Source organism: Scyliorhinus torazame, chromosome 7, assembly GCF_047496885.1.
Source record: "Scyliorhinus torazame isolate Kashiwa2021f chromosome 7, sScyTor2.1, whole genome shotgun sequence".
Classification (NCBI taxonomy): Eukaryota; Metazoa; Chordata; class Chondrichthyes; order Carcharhiniformes; family Scyliorhinidae; genus Scyliorhinus; species Scyliorhinus torazame.
The window spans coordinates 127,055,036-127,073,917 of NC_092713.1; the positions used below are offsets into that span (position 1 = coordinate 127,055,036).

Here is an 18,882-nt window from a genome sequence, read left to right on the forward strand (position 1 = left end):
GATTCAGATTTCTGGATAACTGGGGCTCTTTCTGGGGAAGGTGGGACCTCTACAGGCAGGATGGTCTACATCTGAACCTGAGGGGCACAAATATCCTGGGGGGGAGATTTGTTAGTGCTCTTTGGGGGGTTTAAACTAATGCAGCAGGGGCATGGGAACCTGGATTGTAGTTTTAGGGTAAGGGAGAATGAGAGTATAGAGGTCAGGAGCACAGATTTGACGTCGCAGGAGGGGGCCAGTGTTCAGGTAGGTGGTTTGAAGTGTGTCTACTTCAATGCCAGGAGTATACAAAATAAGGTAGGGGAACTGGCAGCATGGGTTGGTACCTGGGACTTCGATGTTGTGGCCATTTCGGAGACATGGATAGAGCAGGGACAGGAATGGATGTTGCAGGTTCCGGGGTTTAGGTGTTTTAGTAAGCTCAGAGAAGGAGGCAAAAGAGGGGGAGGTGTGGCGCTGCTAGTCAAGAGCAGTATTACGGTGGCGGAGAGGATGCTAGGTGGGGACTCATCTTCCGAGGTAGTATGGGCTGAGGTTAGAAACATGAAAGGAGAGGTCACCCTGTTGGGAGTCTTCTATAGGCCTCCAAATAGTTCTAGGGATGTAGAGGAAAGGATGGCGAGGATGATCCTGGATAAGAGCGAAAGTAACAGGGTAGTTATTATGGGAGACTTTAACTTTCCAAATATTGACTGGAAAAGATATAGTTCGAGTACATTAGATGGGTCGTTTTTTGTACAGTGTGTGCAGGAAGGTTTCCTGACACAATATGTTGACAGGCCAACAAGAGGCGAGGCCACGTTGGATTTGGTGTTGGGTAATGAACCAGGTCAGGTGTTGGATTTGGAGGTAGGAGAGCACTTTGGGGACAGTGACCACAATTCGGTGACGTTTACGTTAATGATGGAAAGGGATAAGTATACACCGCAGGGCAAGAGTTATAGCTGGGGGAAGGGCAATTATGATGCCATTAGACATGACTTGGGGGGGATAAGGTGGAGAAGTAGGCTGCAAGTGTTGGGCACACTGGATAAGTGGAGCTTGTTCAAGGATCAGCTACTGCGTGTTCTTGATAAGTGTGTACCGGTCAGGCAGGGAGGAAGGCGTCGAGTGAGGGAACCGTGGTTTACCAAAGAAGTGGAATCTCTTGTTAAGAGGAAGAAGGAGGCCTATGTGAAGATGAGGTGTGAAGTTTCAGTTGGGGCGATGGAGAGTTACAAGGTAGCGAGGAAGGATCTAAAGAGAGAGCTAAGACGAGCGAGGAGGGGACATGAGAAGTATTTGGCAGGTAGGATCAAGGAAAACCCAAAAGCTTTCTATAGGTATGTCAGGAATAAGCGAATGACTAGGGAAAGAGTAGGACCAGTCAAGGACAGGGATGGGAAGTTGTGTGTTGAGTCTGAAGAGATAGGCGAGATACTAAATGAATATTTTTCGTCAGTATTCACTCAGGAAAAAGATAATGTTGTGGAGGAGAATGCTGAGACCCAGGCTAATAGAATAGATGGCATTGAGGTACGTAGGGAAGAGGTGTTGGCAATTCTGGACAGGCTGAAAATAGATAAGTCCCCGGGTCCTGATGGGATTTATCCTAGGATTCTCTGGGAGGCCAGGGAAGAGATTGCTGGACCTTTGGCTTTGATTTTTATGTCATCATTGGCTACAGGAATAGTGCCAGAGGACTGGAGGATAGCAAATGTGGTCCCTTTGTTCAAAAAGGGGAGCAGAGACAACCCTGGCAACTATAGACCGGTGAGCCTCATGTCTGTAGTGGGTAAAGTCTTGGAGGGGATTATAAGAGACAAGATTTATAATCATCTAGATAGGAATAATATGATCAGGGATAGTCAGCATGGCTTTGTGAAGGGTAGGTCATGCCTCACAAACCTTATCGAGTTCTTTGAGAAGGTGACTGAACAGGTAGACGAGGGTAGAGCAGTTGATGTGGTGTATATGGATTTCAGCAAAGCGTTTGATAAGGTTCCCCACGGTAGGCTATTGCAGAAAATATGGAGGCTGGGGATTGAGGGTGATTCAGAGATGTGGATCAGAAATTGGCTAACTGAAAGAAGACAGAGGGTGGTGGTTGATGGGAAATGTTCAGAATGCAGTTCAGTTACAAGTGGAGTACCACAAGGATCTGTTCTGGGGCCGTTGCTGTTTGTCATTTTTATCAATGACCTCGAGGAAGGCGCAGAAGGGTGGGTGAGTAAATTTGCAGACGATACTAAAGTTGTTGGTGTTGTCGATAGTGTGGAAGGATGTAGCAGGTTACAGAGGGATATAGATAAGCTGCAGAGCTGGGCTGAGAGGTGGCAAATGGAGTTTAATGTAGAGAAGTGTGAGGTGATTCACTTTGGAAGGAATAACAGGAATGCGGAATATTTGGCTAATGGTAAAGTTCTTGGAACTGTGGATGAGCAGAGGGATCTAGGTGTCCATGTACATAGATCCCTGAAAGTTGCCACCCAGCTTGATAGGGTTGTGAAGAAGGCCTATGGAGTGTTGGCCTTTATTGGTAGAGGGATTGAGTTCCGGAGTCAGGAGGTCATGTTGCAGCTGTACAGAACTCTGGTACGGCCGCATTTGGAGTATTGCGTACAGTTCTGGTCACCGCATTATAGGAAGGACGTGGAGGCTTTGGAGCGGGTGTAGAGGAGATTTACCAGGATGTTGCCTGGTATGGAGGGAAAATCTTATGAGGAAAGGCTGATGGACTTGAGTCTGTTTTCGTTGGAGAGAAGAAGGTTAAGAGGAGACTTAATAGAGGCATACAAAATGATCAGGGGGTTAGATAGGGTGGACAGTGAGAGCCTTCTCCCGCGGATGGAAATGGCTGGCACGAGGGGACATAGCTTTAAACTGAGGGGTAATAGATATAGGACAGAGGTCAGAGGTAGGTTCTTTACGCAAAGAGTAGTGAGGCCGTGGAATGCCCTACCTGCTACAGTAGTGAACTCGCCAACATTGAGGGCATTTAAAAGTTTATTGGATAAACATATGGATGATAATGGCATCGTGTAGGTTAGATGGCTTTTGTTTTGGTGCAACATCGTGGGCCGAAGGGCCTGTACGGCGCTGTATCGTTCTATGTTCTATGTTCTAAGACGGTACCATCAGCCAAATCCACGCTGCTAGGTGGACCCTTCTCTTACAAGGACGGGACATCACAGTAAAACGGACAAAGACTCACACATACTTAGCGGACAATCTACAGTACCCCGGAACCCCCCATGAGTGTGAAATCATCTCGCCCCACCATAATACAGGCCCCTTTATAGCTGAAACACCCCCCAGAAAACTAGCCACTCCATCTCAGAACCCCCCTCACCCGGACACGTGTGACCCCATTAGGATTTATGTGGATGGATCTTCCACAATCCTGGATGGGCAACGCATAACAGGTTGTGGGATTTATGTGGAGGACGCGCAGGGACGCGCCCTTGAGGAAATCGTATTAAAATTACCCGGACACTTAGGCGCGCAGGCAGCAGAGCTTGCGGCCATCGCTTACATTGTAGAGCACACAGATTCCTTCCCCAGCCCAGCAGACATATATTCAGACAGTCTATACATGTGCAACAGCCTCACTGAATTTCTGCCCCTCTGGGAAACGAGAGGATTTGTTTCCGCGGATGGGAAACCTCTCCCCTCAGCCCCATTACTCCGCCATATTCTGAAAAAAGCCAAGAACAGGACTTTTTGGCATTATAAAAGTCCGCAGCCACCCTCGTTCCTCCCCCCCTGGAAATGTAAAAGCCGACGCACTGGCTAAGGCAGGATCCAGGCATGGGTACTTTTGGAAGCCCCCCGAGAGCGCCCCAGTGAGTGCGCCAGTGAGTGCAGTTCAGGTCGCGCAGACTAGGATCGAAGATCTAGTAGAGGCCCAGAAGCAGGATAGCGCTCTCACTGAAATCGTGAAAGGGAAGTTTCCAGCCTCATATGAGAGGTACAGAAATACAATAATCACACATGACGGTGTGGTGTTAAAGGACACCCTTTATGTAGTTCCTGCGCAGGATAGGAACCAAATGATCTGTTTATTCCATGATGGTCATGGACACCAGGGAATCGAACCCACCGCAGCCCACCTCAAACAGCTTTGTTGGTGGCCTAATCTCAAAGAGGATGTATCCCATTACATTGAGAATTGCCTCATCTGCGCTCAGAACAACCCAGATAGATATGCCAAAAAGGCATATCTCAGCCACACCCGACCTGTTAACGGCCCCTGGACTAACCTCCAGATCGATTTTATAGGTCCATTGCCCCCTTGCAGGAATGGCTATAAATATGTTCTGGTGGTCATAGACACTTTTACAAAGTGGGTGGAAGCATTTCCAGCCCGCACCACCACCGCGAAAACCACAGCCAAAATCCTAACCCACCACATTTTTACAAGATGGGGACTCCCCCGCAGTATTGAATCAGACCAAGATTCTCACTTTACGGGACGGGTCATGCAGAACATCCTCACGATATTTGGCATAACCCAAAAATTTCACATTGCGTACCACCCTCAGTCGAGTGGTATAGTAGAGCGCATGAATCGGACCCTAAAAACCACCCTTAGGAAAATGGTCCAGCAGAACAACACCACTTGGGATTCTGTCCTCCCCTTTGCGCTGATGTTTTTACGTAACACTATTTCCACCTCCACAGGTTACACCCCACACACCCTCATGACCGGACGCCCCATGAAAGGGACAGAGTACTTGTTGGGTTTAGACCTGACCAGCCCTGAAGTTACGGCCCTCACCCATGAGAAAGCCGTTGAACAATTACTCGCAAATATAAAAACGGCTCAGGTAGCAGCTGCTGTTAAACTGGGCAATAAAAGAAAACAGAGCAAGGCCTGTTTTGATAAGGCACTACATGCAACGGAGTATGATATAGGACAACAAGTGGTGTTGTCTGTGTATAACCCCAGCACATTTCTGTCTCCGAAATACTCGGGTCCGTACTCCATTACGGATAAAGTAAGCCCATCGGTATCTAAAATCAAATACCAAAATGGTAAGACTGCGTGTTTCACATAAACCAGCTAAAGGTTTATGGAGCACAGTCAAACCACGCCCACCACGTCATGCTTGACGCAGCAGACCAAACCACGCCCACAGCCAACGTGACCACACCAACCCCCTCCACGTCCAGTCCAGACACGAACTCGCCCCTGACTCCACCCACAAACTTTACACTCCGCCCCGGAACGCCCACAGACTGCAGCAGCAGAGACAGCGACAGTGACTCTGACGACAGCCACAGCACGCCTCCCTACTATCCTGGTCCCACACCCAGCAACTCCGACTTCGACTCCAGTGACCCCTTCCTCATCACTTTCTTAAACAAACCACACCACCGATCACCGAACCACACAGACGACCCCGACTTTGTTCCCACCCAACTCGACCCAACTCATTGGCACCGCGACAACTCCTGCAGACTCGTCCGCAACGACGAGAGTGACTCCAACTCACACCACGCAGCCCTTTCCGCCCTAATTCACTCCAGAGTTTGGCATCCGGGAGAAGGTGACGACCTCGGGTCTGACTCCCAAGCCGCCAACCCCTTTGCGACCCTGTTCGCAACAGAGAACTGAGGTGTCCACATGATCATTTAAAGGAGACACTTGGTGAAAAGTGTTGTCCTTCCTGATGGAACCTGCAGGATGTTTTCCATTGTTTGTATGTTTGTTTAATGTTGTTCGTCCAACAGGAGAATGTTCTCACCGCCACACACCCATTCACATGAACTTTTTAGCGTTTTCCCACTGACACCCACCGCGGCCACACGCCCATTCTGCCGAAACCTCTGAGGACTTGCCTCAGAGGCCCACCGAGACCAGACGCTTGTTCAGAGGAACTAGCTTTTCAGCTGATACTTGTTCGGGTATCAGACGCCCGATCGTAGCTGCTCTTGTGATTCGAGGTTAGAATCAAAGTAGCAACCCCACCATGATGACTACATTTTTGTCCGTTCTTGTCGGTTGCTCAGGCAGTGGAGAAACGGTGTGAGACCCGCCCTGCCTGAGGACCCCCCCGTTGGTCAAAAACGCTTGGTAGGGGACATACGGTATTGGTCGCCGTCCTACCCGGGGACTCCATCCAAATCTTACCCGTCGCGGCCCATACGCACCTCATTCGACCTTTTCCTTTCAAAAACAGTTTTATTGATTTAGGCAACCTTTGGGTTGCTGCCAAATGCTATTTACATCCTAGAACATTTGGATGATAAACTTAGCACTGGTCCACCATTGGGAAGTGTGCCGTGTTCTAACATTTGTTTTGAAAACAAAATGGGGGAGAAGTCACATATTGTGACCAATTATAAGGGTTTAATTGGCCCCAAGAAGGACAGACACACTAACACACCGGATATTAAACCAAGGTAGTTACAGATACTATGCTTGTTTTTACAGAACTCCAGAAGCTCCAGGACCGGAGAAAAACAGAGAACACAGAGAAAGAAAAGAAAGAGGACAGCCATGAGGACTCCTTTCATCGTGCTCAACACTCTTTTGATGAACATTTGGTTGCGCGGGAAAGCGGGCCCCATTACTCCAAACCCCCCTGCCGTTAATGTTTCACTGCCCCGCAGTACCGAGGGCCCAGTCACCAGCCACGCTGCATTATCCTGGTGTGCCAAGTTCATAATTGTCGTACGTCATTGAGGCACTATTAGCATTGGCCATACTTTGCTGTGCAGTACAGACCATGCGCCTCCGCAAGTGGAAAGGAGAGCGTACCGCGCTCGAACCCCGGTATATCGGATCCGATCCCCTATATTCGGTTATGACCAGACCCCAGACCCCCGCGGCCTATGAAATCAGAATAATGAAACATGCACTTGCGTTTTCCTGTAAATAAAAATAAATGTATGATCCTGAGCTTGACTGCCAAGCCAGGAAAGAATATATGGAATATTATGATTGTTGTTGTATGCTTAGAGAGATAGGGGGTGTCATTCTCCGACCCCCCGCCGGGTCGGAGAATGGCCGTTGGCCGCCGTGAATCCCGCCCCCGCCCCCGCCGAAGTCTCCGCTCCCGGAGATTGGGCGGGGGCGGGAATCCAGCCGCGCAGGTTGGCGGGACCCCCCGCTGGATTCTCCGGCCCGGATGGGCCGAAGTCCCGCCCAGGAATTGCCTGTCCCGCCGACGTAAATCAAACCTGGTATTTACCGGCGGGACCAGGCGGCGTGGGCGGGCTCCGGGGTCCTGGGGGGGGGGGCGCAGGGCGATCTGACCCCGGGGGGTGCCCCCACGGTGGCCTGGCCCGCGAACGGGGCCCACCGATCCGCGGGCGGGCCTGTGCCGTGGGGGCACTCTTTCCCTTCCGCCTCCGCCACGGTCTCCACCATGGCGGAGGCGGAAGAGACTCTCCCCACTGCGCATGCGTGGGAAACTTTCAGCGGCCGCTGACGCTCCCGCGCATGCGCGGGGAAACTGACAGCGGCCGCTGACGCTCCCGCGCATGTGCCGCATTTCCGCGCCAGCTGGCGGGGCAACAAATGCCATTTCCGCCAGCTGGCGGGGCGGAAATCCCTCCGGCGTCGGCCTAGCCCCTCAATGTTGGGGCTAGGCCGCCAAAGATGCGGAGACTTCCGCACCTTTTTGCCGGCGCGATGCCCGTCTGATTTGCGCCGGCTTTGGCGCCAGTCGGCGGGCATCCCGCCGTTGGGGGAGAATTTCGCCCCTGATTATGCAATGCTTGATGAGTGGTTTAGGTAAAATTAGAGGTTCCCAGTTTTTATTTTTTTAGATACATGCCCCTGCCTGACATAGCGCCCTCAAGAATTGTTTAGGTAAATTTTTGTGCTTGTGCTAGGGTCAGAGTAGTGGCCATGTAGGAGGTGCCCCCCCCCCCCCAACCACCCCCGGTCAGGGAACGGAAAGGACAAAATTTATGTGATCCCTCACGCTTCGCGTTAGGATCACAAGGAGGATCTGTAGCCACCTAAAATGGCTGATTCCCTATTAATTTGGCCAAAACCCGATTTAAAATGGCTAACCGGAAAGGCTGATGGGAAAAGCAGCCAACAGGACACAAACGGACAGCTGCAGACAGAATAGCATATTCGGCTCTGGGGAAGTCGGCCCAGATCGATACTCAAGACCATTAGCAGCACATCAACCCAGACATCTGCAGTTTAATCGGCTATCCCCGGGAACAATTGCAACATATTAGCAATTGAATGCCGGGCCAGACCTGTCGGCGCCTGCAGTGGCCGAAACAAAGACAGGTGAACGACCACCCCCCCGATCGGGGAATCGCCCCATTATTGGATATATCGAACCCAGTGATCAGGGAACAAGTCCAATCACTTGGGACTCAGGGTCAAGGGCCGCCCCGAGAGGCGGGAAGCCCCTGGGCCCTATAAAGTAAGGGGCCAAGTTCAGATCTCTCTCTCCCTTCTTCTCCTGCTCGAGACCTTCGCAAGAACATCAACCAGAAACAGAAAGTTTGACTCCAGCGATCGCTACCCGATAAAGACTCCTAGCCATCGACCTGTATCAGCCTTTTTGAATCCCACGGGCCAGATCCGATTCGATAAGCCATTCGTTTCCCTGACCTGGTGGGCCCTTCCTAAAGTTAAGTATTGGCCAGTAGTGGTAGGTTTCTATATAGATAGTAGGATTATTATATAAGCATTACTTGTTGTATATAATAAATGACCGTTGATTTCAATCTTACTTAGTGGTGTGCTGACTTATTAATCATAACTCGAGCTTGAACCACGTGGCGGTATCAGAAAGATACCTGGCGACTCGTGAGCAAAGGTGACATAATCAGAGCTAATAAACTAAGGCTAAAAAGAGCAACACCGCCCAGGGCTTCCGGATCTTCCGACACTCCAAATATTGCCACCTCTGGACTCAGAGTCACCCTCCCTTCCAGTACCTCTGAAATGGCTCCTGAACATCCCTGCCAAACTCCCGTCAGCCTCGGACAGCCCAAAACATATGTACATGATTCGCAGGGCTTCTCCGACACTGCCCACACCTGTCCTCCACCTCCTCAAAAAAACCTACTCATCCGGGCCACAGTCACATGAGCCCTGTGGACCACCTTGAACTGGATCAGGCTAAGCCTGGCACACGACGAGGATGCAGTGACTCTCCTCAGGGCCTTCTCCCATAACCCGACTTCCAACTCCCCTTGCAGCTCTTCCTCCCACTTCCTCCTCAATTGGAACCCCTTCCCACTCCATCAGTTCTTTGTATATTTCCGAGACCGTCCCTTCCCCAATTCCTATTTTAGACAACAACTTATCCTGTAATCCCCTTAGTTGGAGACGAGGGAAGCTCGGGACCTGCCTCTGAACAAAATCCCGTACCTGCAGGCACCGGAACCCGTTCCCACCCGGCAACTCAAACTCCTCCTCTAGCTCCTCCAAGCTCGGGAAACTCTCCTCAATGAAGAGATCCCCAAATCTCCCCATCCCTGCCAGCTGCCACCTCCTGAAGCCGCCGTCCAGCCCTCCGCCCGCAGCGAACCGGTGATTGTCACAGATCGGCGACCACACCGACAGCCCCTCCAGTCTCATATGCTGCCTCCATTGTCCCCACACTCTCAGGGCTGCGACTATCACTGGGCTTGTGGAGTACTGAGCCAGCGAGAAAGGCAGAGGTGCCGTCAACAAAGCCTTCAGACTCGTGCCCTTGCAAGATGCCGCCTCCACTCGCTCCCACACCGACCCTTCCCTCACAACCCATTTCCTAGCCATCGATATATTAGCCGCCCACTAGTAATTAATAAAGTTCGGAAGGGCCAAGCCCCTCTCCCCAGGCCCCCGTTCAAGAGGACCTTCTTCGCCCTCGGGACTCTCCCGGCCCAGATTAAACCCAAGATCGCCACATTAATCTTCCTAAAAAATGCCTTGGGGATGAAGATTGGAAGACACTGAACCACGAACAGCAATCCTGGGAGGACTGCCATTTTCACAGTCTGTACCCTCCCCGCCAGTGACAGTGGGAGCACGTCCCACCTACGGAAGTCTCCTTTCATTTGCTCAATCAACCTGCCCAAATTTAGTTTATGTAGCTGACTCCAGTCCCTTTGCCACTTGAATCCCCAGGTACCTAAAACTCCCTCCCACCACTTTGAACAGCATCTCCCTCAGTCTCCTCTCCTGCCCCCTTGCCTGGGTCGCAAAAACCTCTCTCTTACCCATATTCAGTTTGTAGCCTGAGAACCAATGAAATTCCTCCAGAATCCCCATAATTCCTGCAATTTCCCTCAACGGGTCTGTTATATAAAGGAGCAAATCGTCTGCATAGAGCGAGAACCTATGCTCTACCCCTCCTCTCACTGTCCCCCGCCAAAGTCCGATGCTCTCAGTACCATTGCCAAAGGCTCAATGGCCAATGGTAGTAGTGGGGAGAGTGGACACCCCTGTCTCGTCCTCTGATCGAACTCAGTTTGTCCTCAGTCACCACCGGTGCCTGATATGGCAACCGGACCCACTCCACAAATCCCTGCCCAAACCCAAACCTTCTCAGAACATCCCACAAGTACTTCCACCCGATCAAAGGGCTTTTCTGCATCCATGGCCACCACCACCTTGATCTCACGCCCCACCGCAGGCATCATTATCACATTTAGGAGCCACCTAATGTTGGACGTCAAGTGTCGTCCCTTCACAAATCGCGTCTTGTCTTTCCCTATTACCCCCGGAACATAATCCTCTATGCGTGCGGCCAAGATCTTTGCCAGAAATTTCACATCTATACTTAACAGGGAGATTTGCCTATATGAGCCACAGCTCTCCAGATCCTTATCCCGATTCAAAATAAGGGACATTGATGCCTGCGATAACGTTGGGGGAGCACTCCCAGCTCCTTTGACTCGTTAAAAGCCTTTACCAGGACTGGCCCCAACAGCCCGGAAAACTTTTTATAAAACGGGTATCTGTTTGGTCCCGGGGCTTTACCTGATGACATCGCCCCCAATCCATCTATAACCTCCCCAAGCCCAATTGGGGCTTCCAAACCCTCCATCAACTCCTCATCTATCCTCGGGAACTCCAGACCCCCCAGAAATTGCTTCATACCCTCCTCCCTGGCTGGGGATTCTGATTTATACAATTTACTATAAAACTCCCGAAACACATCATTTACCCCCGCCGGATCCAAAACCACCTTCCCTCTTGTATCTCTCACTTTCCCAACCTCTCTCACCATCTCCTGCTTCCTCAGCTGGTGAGCCAGCATCCTGCTGGCTTTTCACCAATTTCTCCTGAATCAATTTAAGTGGTCATGACCAAAAATTAGTTCAAAAGGACTGAATTTGGTTGACGCATTAGGTGCATCCCTAATTGCAAACAGTATGAATGGAATTCTTTTATCCCAGTTCTCTGGATAATCTTGACAATAAGCCCTCAACGTTGTCTTTAATGTCTGATGCCAACTTTCTAATGCTCCCTGCGATTCTGGATGGTACGTCCTTGATTTAAATTGTTTTACTCTAAAGCTATCCATAATCTCCTGGTATAATCATGAGGTAAAATTTGTTCCTTGATCCGATTGCATTTCTGTGGGTAGTCCACATCGAGTAAAAAAACTTAGGTAACTCCTCCACAATCGTTTTAGCTGTAATATTGCGTTCTGGAATGGCCTCTGGAAACCTAGTAGACACATCCATTATAGTCAAAAGATATTGATTCCCACTTTTTGTTTTAGGAAGCGGTCCAACGCAATCAATTAAGACCCTTGTAAAAGGTTCCTCAAATGCTGGAATGGGCATTCAGGGCGCTGGTTTTATCACTGCTTGAGGTTCCCTATCACTTGACATGTGTGACGTGATCGACAAAATGTAACTACATCTTTATGTAGTCCAGGCCAATAAAAATGATTTTGGATTTTAGCTTGAGTTTTCCTTACTCCCAAATGACCTCCCACTGGTACCTCATGTGCTATTCGCAACATCTCCTTTCTATACCGTACTGGCAATACCACTTGATGAACTTCTGCCCACTATTCATCCACCTGCATATGTAAAGGTCTCCATTTCCTCATTAAGACATCATTTTTAATAATATTCTGGTATACACGCAGATTCCTCTTCCGTGTATGCTTTCTGATACATCCATTTTATTTCTATATCTTTCTGTTGTAAGTCTGCCAACTTTCCTGAACTAAAAATATCTGCCTCATCCTCCACTTGTTCTTCTTTTTTTCCACCCATCTGATCAAAAATCGTTTCTGATAATTGCACTTCAACTTTATCTTCACTCTTTGATTTCTCCTCTTGTATTAACCTGTGACTTTGCGACCTTGTTACTACACAATCCGGAAAAATCCCAGGATATTCGTCCTTCAACACTTCAGTTGTCTTATTTTCCACTGGCTTACCAACCACAGTAGGCATCACTCCCACCTGTAATCCAGCTATATCATTACCCAAGATAAACTGTATTCCTGGACAAGATAGTTTCTCTATTACTCCTACTACCACTTCACTAGTCTTCACTAATCTTTCCAACCTTACATATTGGAACACCTCTTTTCTCACCCTGAATTCCATATATTACCACCTTTTATGGCACTATTCCTCCCAAACTACATAACTCTTCATCTCTTACCATTAAAGATTGACTGGCTCCCGTATCGCTTAAAATTTTTACTTTTTTACCTGCTCCTCCTGGTACACATGAGTAGACTTTACCCACACAAGTAAATTCTTTAAAGAGATCTGGCACCTTCTTTTCAATCACCTCTTGATCAGGCTGTACATTCTTTTGCACCTCCTTTGCTTCAATTGGGCGTTCCTTTACTACTTTAACAAACCCCACCGGCTTATCCTGTTTTACCAAATCAGCCTTCCCAGTGCTTTTCTTAAACCCCCAACACTGTGACTTTACATGGCCTAGTTTATTACAGTAAAAACATCTGAAACTTTTCATTTCACTTCCATCCTCCTGGATTTCCTTTTTGATCTCAGGTACACTCTACTTATTATCTCCCATCAGATCCTCTTTACCTTTAACACCTGAGTATTTGTCCTTTCCCCAGTTTCTGTCCCTCACAGGCTGAAACTGATGTCGGAAACCAAACTTTGATTTATGAACTAATTCATAATCATCTGTCATTTCTGATGCTAATCTCACAGTTTTAACCCTCTGCTCTTCCACATGAGTTCTCACTACATCAGGAATTGAATTTTTAAACTCCTCCAAAATTATAATTTCTCTTAGAGCTTCATACATTTAGTCTGTTTTCAAGCCCTTATCCACCTATCAAAATTACTTTGTTTGATCCTTTCAAACTCTATTTATGTTTGACCAGGTTGTTTCCTTAAATTTCTAAACCTTTGTCTGTAAGCTTCAGGCACGGGTTCATATGCGCCCAAGATGGATTTTTTGACCTGCTCATATGTCTCTGATAGTGATGCAAACACTTCACTAGCTCTACCTACCAACTTTGTTTGAATCAGTAATACCCACATGTCCTGTGGCTATATTATTTGTTTAGCTACCTTCTCAAATGAAATGAAAAAGGTTTCTACATCCTTCTCATCAAACCTTGGCAATACCTGGACATATTTAAATAGATCCTCACGAAACCTTCAACTATGGCGCTCTTACTCACTATCCTCATCACTATCCTCAGACTGTATGTTTCTCTTTACCTCCACCAATTTTAATTGACTCATGTTTCATGGCCAGTCTCTGAAGTTCAGTCTCTCTCTTTTTCTTTTTCCTCTCTCTCTTTTTCTTTTTCCTCTTTTTCTTCTTGTTCTGCTAGGGCTATTCTTTCTTTTTCCCTTTCTTCTCTCTCCATTTCTTTTCCCGTGATCTGTACCTCCCTTTCTCTCACTTTTTGTTCTGCTAGAGCTATTCTTTCTTTTTCCCTCATTTTGTATTCGAGCTGCTTTAATTCTTTTTCATGTTCAAGCTGCTTGAGATATAATTGAATTCTTGCCATTTCCAATGATTCTGACTGTGTCTCAGGCAATTTTAAATGCTCAGCTACCGCCGCAATAACTCTTCTTTTCGTATTTTGTCAGGCAATGTTAACTGTAATGTTTTTTGCCAAACCTAAAAGCCTTTTTCTAGTCTCTGTAAGGTACTGCGTGTGACCTTCTCCACCCCACAAACTTCTGAGTCTCTGAAAGAGCCATTGTCCACAACACACTCCCTATTTAAACTTGAATACAGCACCTGAAAAGCAAACACAAATATGCTCACCCCTCACTATCTTTAAGTTCACTAAGCCAACCCAATCATGAAAGATAGACTTTTATCCCATGAGCCCCCACTTTTGTTATGGGCTAGGGTTTAACAACTCCAAAGTGTATTCTGGAGTCCACCTGACCTACAACCTTTATGTTGAATTTGGCTAAGATGAGCACAAGAGCCTGCCCTTCAGGTGTTATTCAACGGACTTCTTAGGAGCTTTTAATTTAAAAAAAACAAGCTTTATTCTGAGAATTTAGTTAACGTTTGTATAAGCACACACAGCAAGACATTTTATCAACTACAAACATAACGACCCCATACAGCTACAGTGATCTATGTATAACCCTTAATAAATTCCCCCTTAACTGTTCTAATTCAATCACGAAATCCAAGTAAAACCAGAAACCCCTTTTCAAAGGTGTGGCCCAGCACACGGCATTCTTACTGGTATAAGACTTGTTATTGATACTCTGTTCCCCTTTTCAAACAGCAGATTTGAATTCCTCCCAATTACCTCTTTTAAGTTATGAAGTAGTCTGGAAACAGCTTTTAAAATGAAGATAGAGAGACACTTCTTTCAACCTGTGCCGTTCAAACCAGTCCAAACTCAAAGTGAAAGTAAAAACTCAGAGCCACAGCCCAGCTCCACCCACACAATGACATCACTGAAGCTATGTGATAAGACAAAAACATTTCTTAAAGGGCCACTCCCATGCCAATATTCAGATCTGTATCTCGACCAGCGAGGATGAGATCCAGGAATCTACATGTGGAACAAGCCGGGTAACTTGCGCAAGATTTTGTGCCCATCACGGAACCTGAATTGGGACTCGCGCCCAGCACTGAGCCCGATTTGGGGCTCTCGTATGATTCACCTGTTGCGCACGGATCTGTGCCAGATGCAATGGGGTCGCTTAATCCCCCCCCCCACCTATCTTTGAACAAAACCATGAATTTAATTGATTAACCATATCTGTAGGGCAGAACATGGTAATCGAGGGAAACATTTTTTGACATTATGGTGGAAAGCCTGAATAACAATTTGTTCTTAATGGCTTTAGTACCTGGTGAACTTAAACTAAAATGCTATGAATTGTTTACAATAGGTTGTGTTATTGACAAGAGATTGTAACATTGTACAATTTCTCTTGCATCTACAAGGATGTGTCATTTGTCCATGGAATGTATCTCTGGGGGCCTAGGGAATAAGGGATGGACATTTGCCTTCAGTGTACATGACATTAGTGGGCGATACCAAATGACCCTCCCCCTAAATCAATGAGAGAGATTAATTTGGCCTGCTTCCAACTAAAGGTTGAGAGGCAGGGAAAGAAATCAAAAGTCCAAGTCTTTGTTGGTACTGTTTTACTGCGGTTCTGTGGTATGTACCTTATGAGAGACAACTAAATTTATTGTCACTTCAGAAACAGGCATCACCTGTACTAGCGGCACTCTAGGAATCCTAGGACGTTGAATAATAATAAGAGGAATCTTCCATGTTGTCTTAACTTTTCTTGTAAAGTATATGTAAAATCTTGCTTAATATATTTTACTTGATTCATAAATGCTAGCTATTTGTATCTTGTTGGGTGAGGCAAAAACCCAAGGACCCTATAATTAGAAATTAAGAATTCAGTAGAGATTTGAATTTAAAAGGTGTCATATCTCAATCCCTAAACTGTACATTATTTGCAAACATACCTGTGTAGGAGAAGCGAGAAATCAGGGTCAATGACCTGGTGAGAGGCTAGAGCCCAGAGTTTGTGGGCATGGGTCATGTGGCAAGGAGGCAACCGAAGTGCGATAGGTGAGACCTGAGGTTTGTAGCTGTAGTGGAGAAGATGCTCAGCTGGTACCGAAGCTAAGCATCAATGACACAGCAATGCACAATGTACAAAAACCAAAGCCCCTGGGAAGGGGACATTTTGTGGCGATCTTTTTCATTGGACCTTACTCTGAATTTCTAATTCCCACCCCTAGTCCGTTTGCCAAACCATTCCTATGTGTACTACATTTGAGATCCCTCTCTTTTCTCCTGTCTTCGAACTTTTTCCCTGCCTTCAGTTGCTCGTTTTTGCGTTTAGTGCCTTGTGCATTTGAAATCTGTGGAGGAGGCTTCCTTTGCATGCTGAGTTTAATACAATCATACCCATGGTTTTTAAAAACAGGTTTATGATTTTGATATGTGCTTTGCAGAGAAAAAATATTTTTACTCCACTACCCTTAAGAGAGAACAATGACTCTGTTACAGCAATAACCAAATACAATGGTCTGAATGAAGATAATGCTGGGATTGTACATGTTATTGTAACTCAACGGTGTCCATATTTCCCCATATATGATATCCATTTGAATACTCTTTATTTTTAAGGCCATTCAATTATGTGGTTATGCATAATCTTTAAAACGTGTTAATTATCCCCAAGGCTGGGGGAAAAAATCTACCAAATTATGGTTCCGAATTGTACAAAATGAATTGACAGTTGGTTTAATTTTATGGTGTGCTTTAAACGAATGACTGAAGAGAACTCCTACCTGGACATGTTACTGCAGGAGACCATCCACCTCCTGTACATGTAGATTTCTCCCATGATGCAGAAGATCGGCAATAGTAAGTTATATCTTGCATAGGGCTATATGACGAAAGCCTTGGTTGGATATCAGTATCGACGTTTGGTCGTGCACACCTGCTTTCTGAGAACGATAAATTAACACTATCAAAGTGTGTACGTACGAGTCATTGCTATATTATTACACATGTACCAAGGCTAATAACTGAATAGTTCAAGTATAATGAAGCTCAGATTAATTTCAAACATAAGATAGTAATTTCACTGCTTGCACTTCCATTTTTCCATAAATTGGCATAACAACAACTTTGGTCAAAAGGCAAGTTTAAGGATCATCTTAAGGGTGAAGCTGAAGTTGAGAGGTGGAGAGGTTTAGGGAGGGAAGACTTGGCCCCCAATGGTGGAGTGGTTAAAATTGGGGATGTGCATGGAGCCAGAATTGCAGATTTGCCTCAAAAATAGAAACTATTTCTGATCTTTGGGTACTAATAATCACAGTCCATCAGCTCAAACCATCTGTGGGTAGAAAACCTTTCCGACTCTCCCCCTCTATTGCATTAGTTGAATCAGCTTCCAAAGCTGTTTCCTTACCTATGCTGTCACTCCACCTGTTGATATGTGCTCAGGAAATGTGTGCAAACTTTTCTTGGAAAGTAAAAAAAAATTGTGATTGTTAGCCAGTTTTTGAATCTGGCATCTATTTGAGAATCCAGAGCACTTTTGTAATCAAATTCCCATGCCAAAAGTGGGGTTTTAACAGATTTACAGGAATTCTAAGTTGCTATATCTGTTTAATTCAAATTGTTCATGTATAGATGCCACAAAGGATAATTTATATGTGATTGCATTATTAGAATACAATTTAAAATAATATTAGGTCTACTGCCTGAGGTTTATAAAATACACATTTAAGCATGGAATGCATTAAGAGCAAGATATCAAGGAAACAATTAGAGAACACAGTATTTTATGTTTAGCATTACGTAGTGAAAAATAGTCAACTAATAACCTCTTGGGAAGAGGAATAGTATGATGGGATTTTATACTGAGTTTGAGAATGATTTAGTTATGTTCAGAACTTAGAGTCTTAAATCTGAAAAAGATTATCTATGTAGGTAAGAGGGGTCAGTTGGCCAAGGTAGATCAGGAAACTAGAAATGTGGCCCCTTCCCCAACCGCCCCCGCCCCCCAGCGGGTTTAGCAGGGGTGGAGGGTGGCCTGCTGTTGGTGGGCAGCGGGGTCTCCTGGTTCTGGCCCCGCTGCTGTCAATAGGGTTTCCTATTGTTTGCACCCTCCGCCGCTGGGGAACCCATGGCGGGGACCCGCTGCTGGTGGGACCAGAAGATCCTGTCGGTGGGAACGGCCTGAAAATCCCGCCAGTGATGATAGATAAACAATAGAAACATTCAGAGAATTCATCTATAATTCAAAACAAATATACATTTCCTTAAGGAGTAAAATTTCCTGAGAAATTAAAGATTGTATTAAATTAAAGGTTTATAATGTGGTAGAATTCAGCAAAGGATGATGAAGAATTTGTTCAATTGAGAATAGGTCATGGACAGGATTTACCGGCTGTTCACGCCGGCGCATAGGTTTCCCAGCGACGAGGGGTGCTATCACCGGGAAATCCCATTGATAACGGTGGGGTTGGTAGATCCTGCTTGTGGGACGCCACCGCCGCCAAAAAACACGTGGCTCGGTGGTCGGTAAATCCCACCCACGAGAACTACCAAGAGATATAAAAACAGATTGTAGTTTCTATAGACATGTAAAGAAGAAGAGTCAAGGTGAGAGAAATCAGCCTGAGGAAAATAGAAATGACAGTCAGTAAATAAATATTTCATTGTAGAAGACAAATGGCATGCTGGAAATAGAGGCGAATTCAAAGATCTACTGAGAATGAGGAATAAGAAATTATATTAGTCAAGGAATAATATTGGAGAAATTAATGGGACTAAAAGTTGACAAAGCCCTGAACTTGATTTCCTACACTTTTTTTAAAAGAGCTGACTACGGAAATATTGCTTGCATTTGTTTTGATCTTCCAGAATTTCCTAGATTCTGGAACAATCCTCATGTATTGGAAGGTGGAAAATTTACACCTATTCTGCAAGAAATAAACACTAGAATATC

The 18,882-nt window shown here is 46.3% G+C and overlaps 1 protein-coding gene across 1 annotated transcript in view; it reads right to left on the reverse strand.

Annotated features, from left to right (window-relative positions):
* The window catches only part of LOC140426554 (complement factor H-like), a 254,444-nt gene that overhangs the window by 122,479 nt on the left and 113,083 nt on the right, over positions 1-18,882 (reverse strand). Inside the window, exon 8 of the mRNA XM_072511479.1 lies at positions 16,712-16,870. Within this exon, the coding sequence (XP_072367580.1) occupies positions 16,712-16,870 (159 nt within the window). The remainder of the gene's footprint in view (positions 1-16,711; positions 16,871-18,882) is intronic.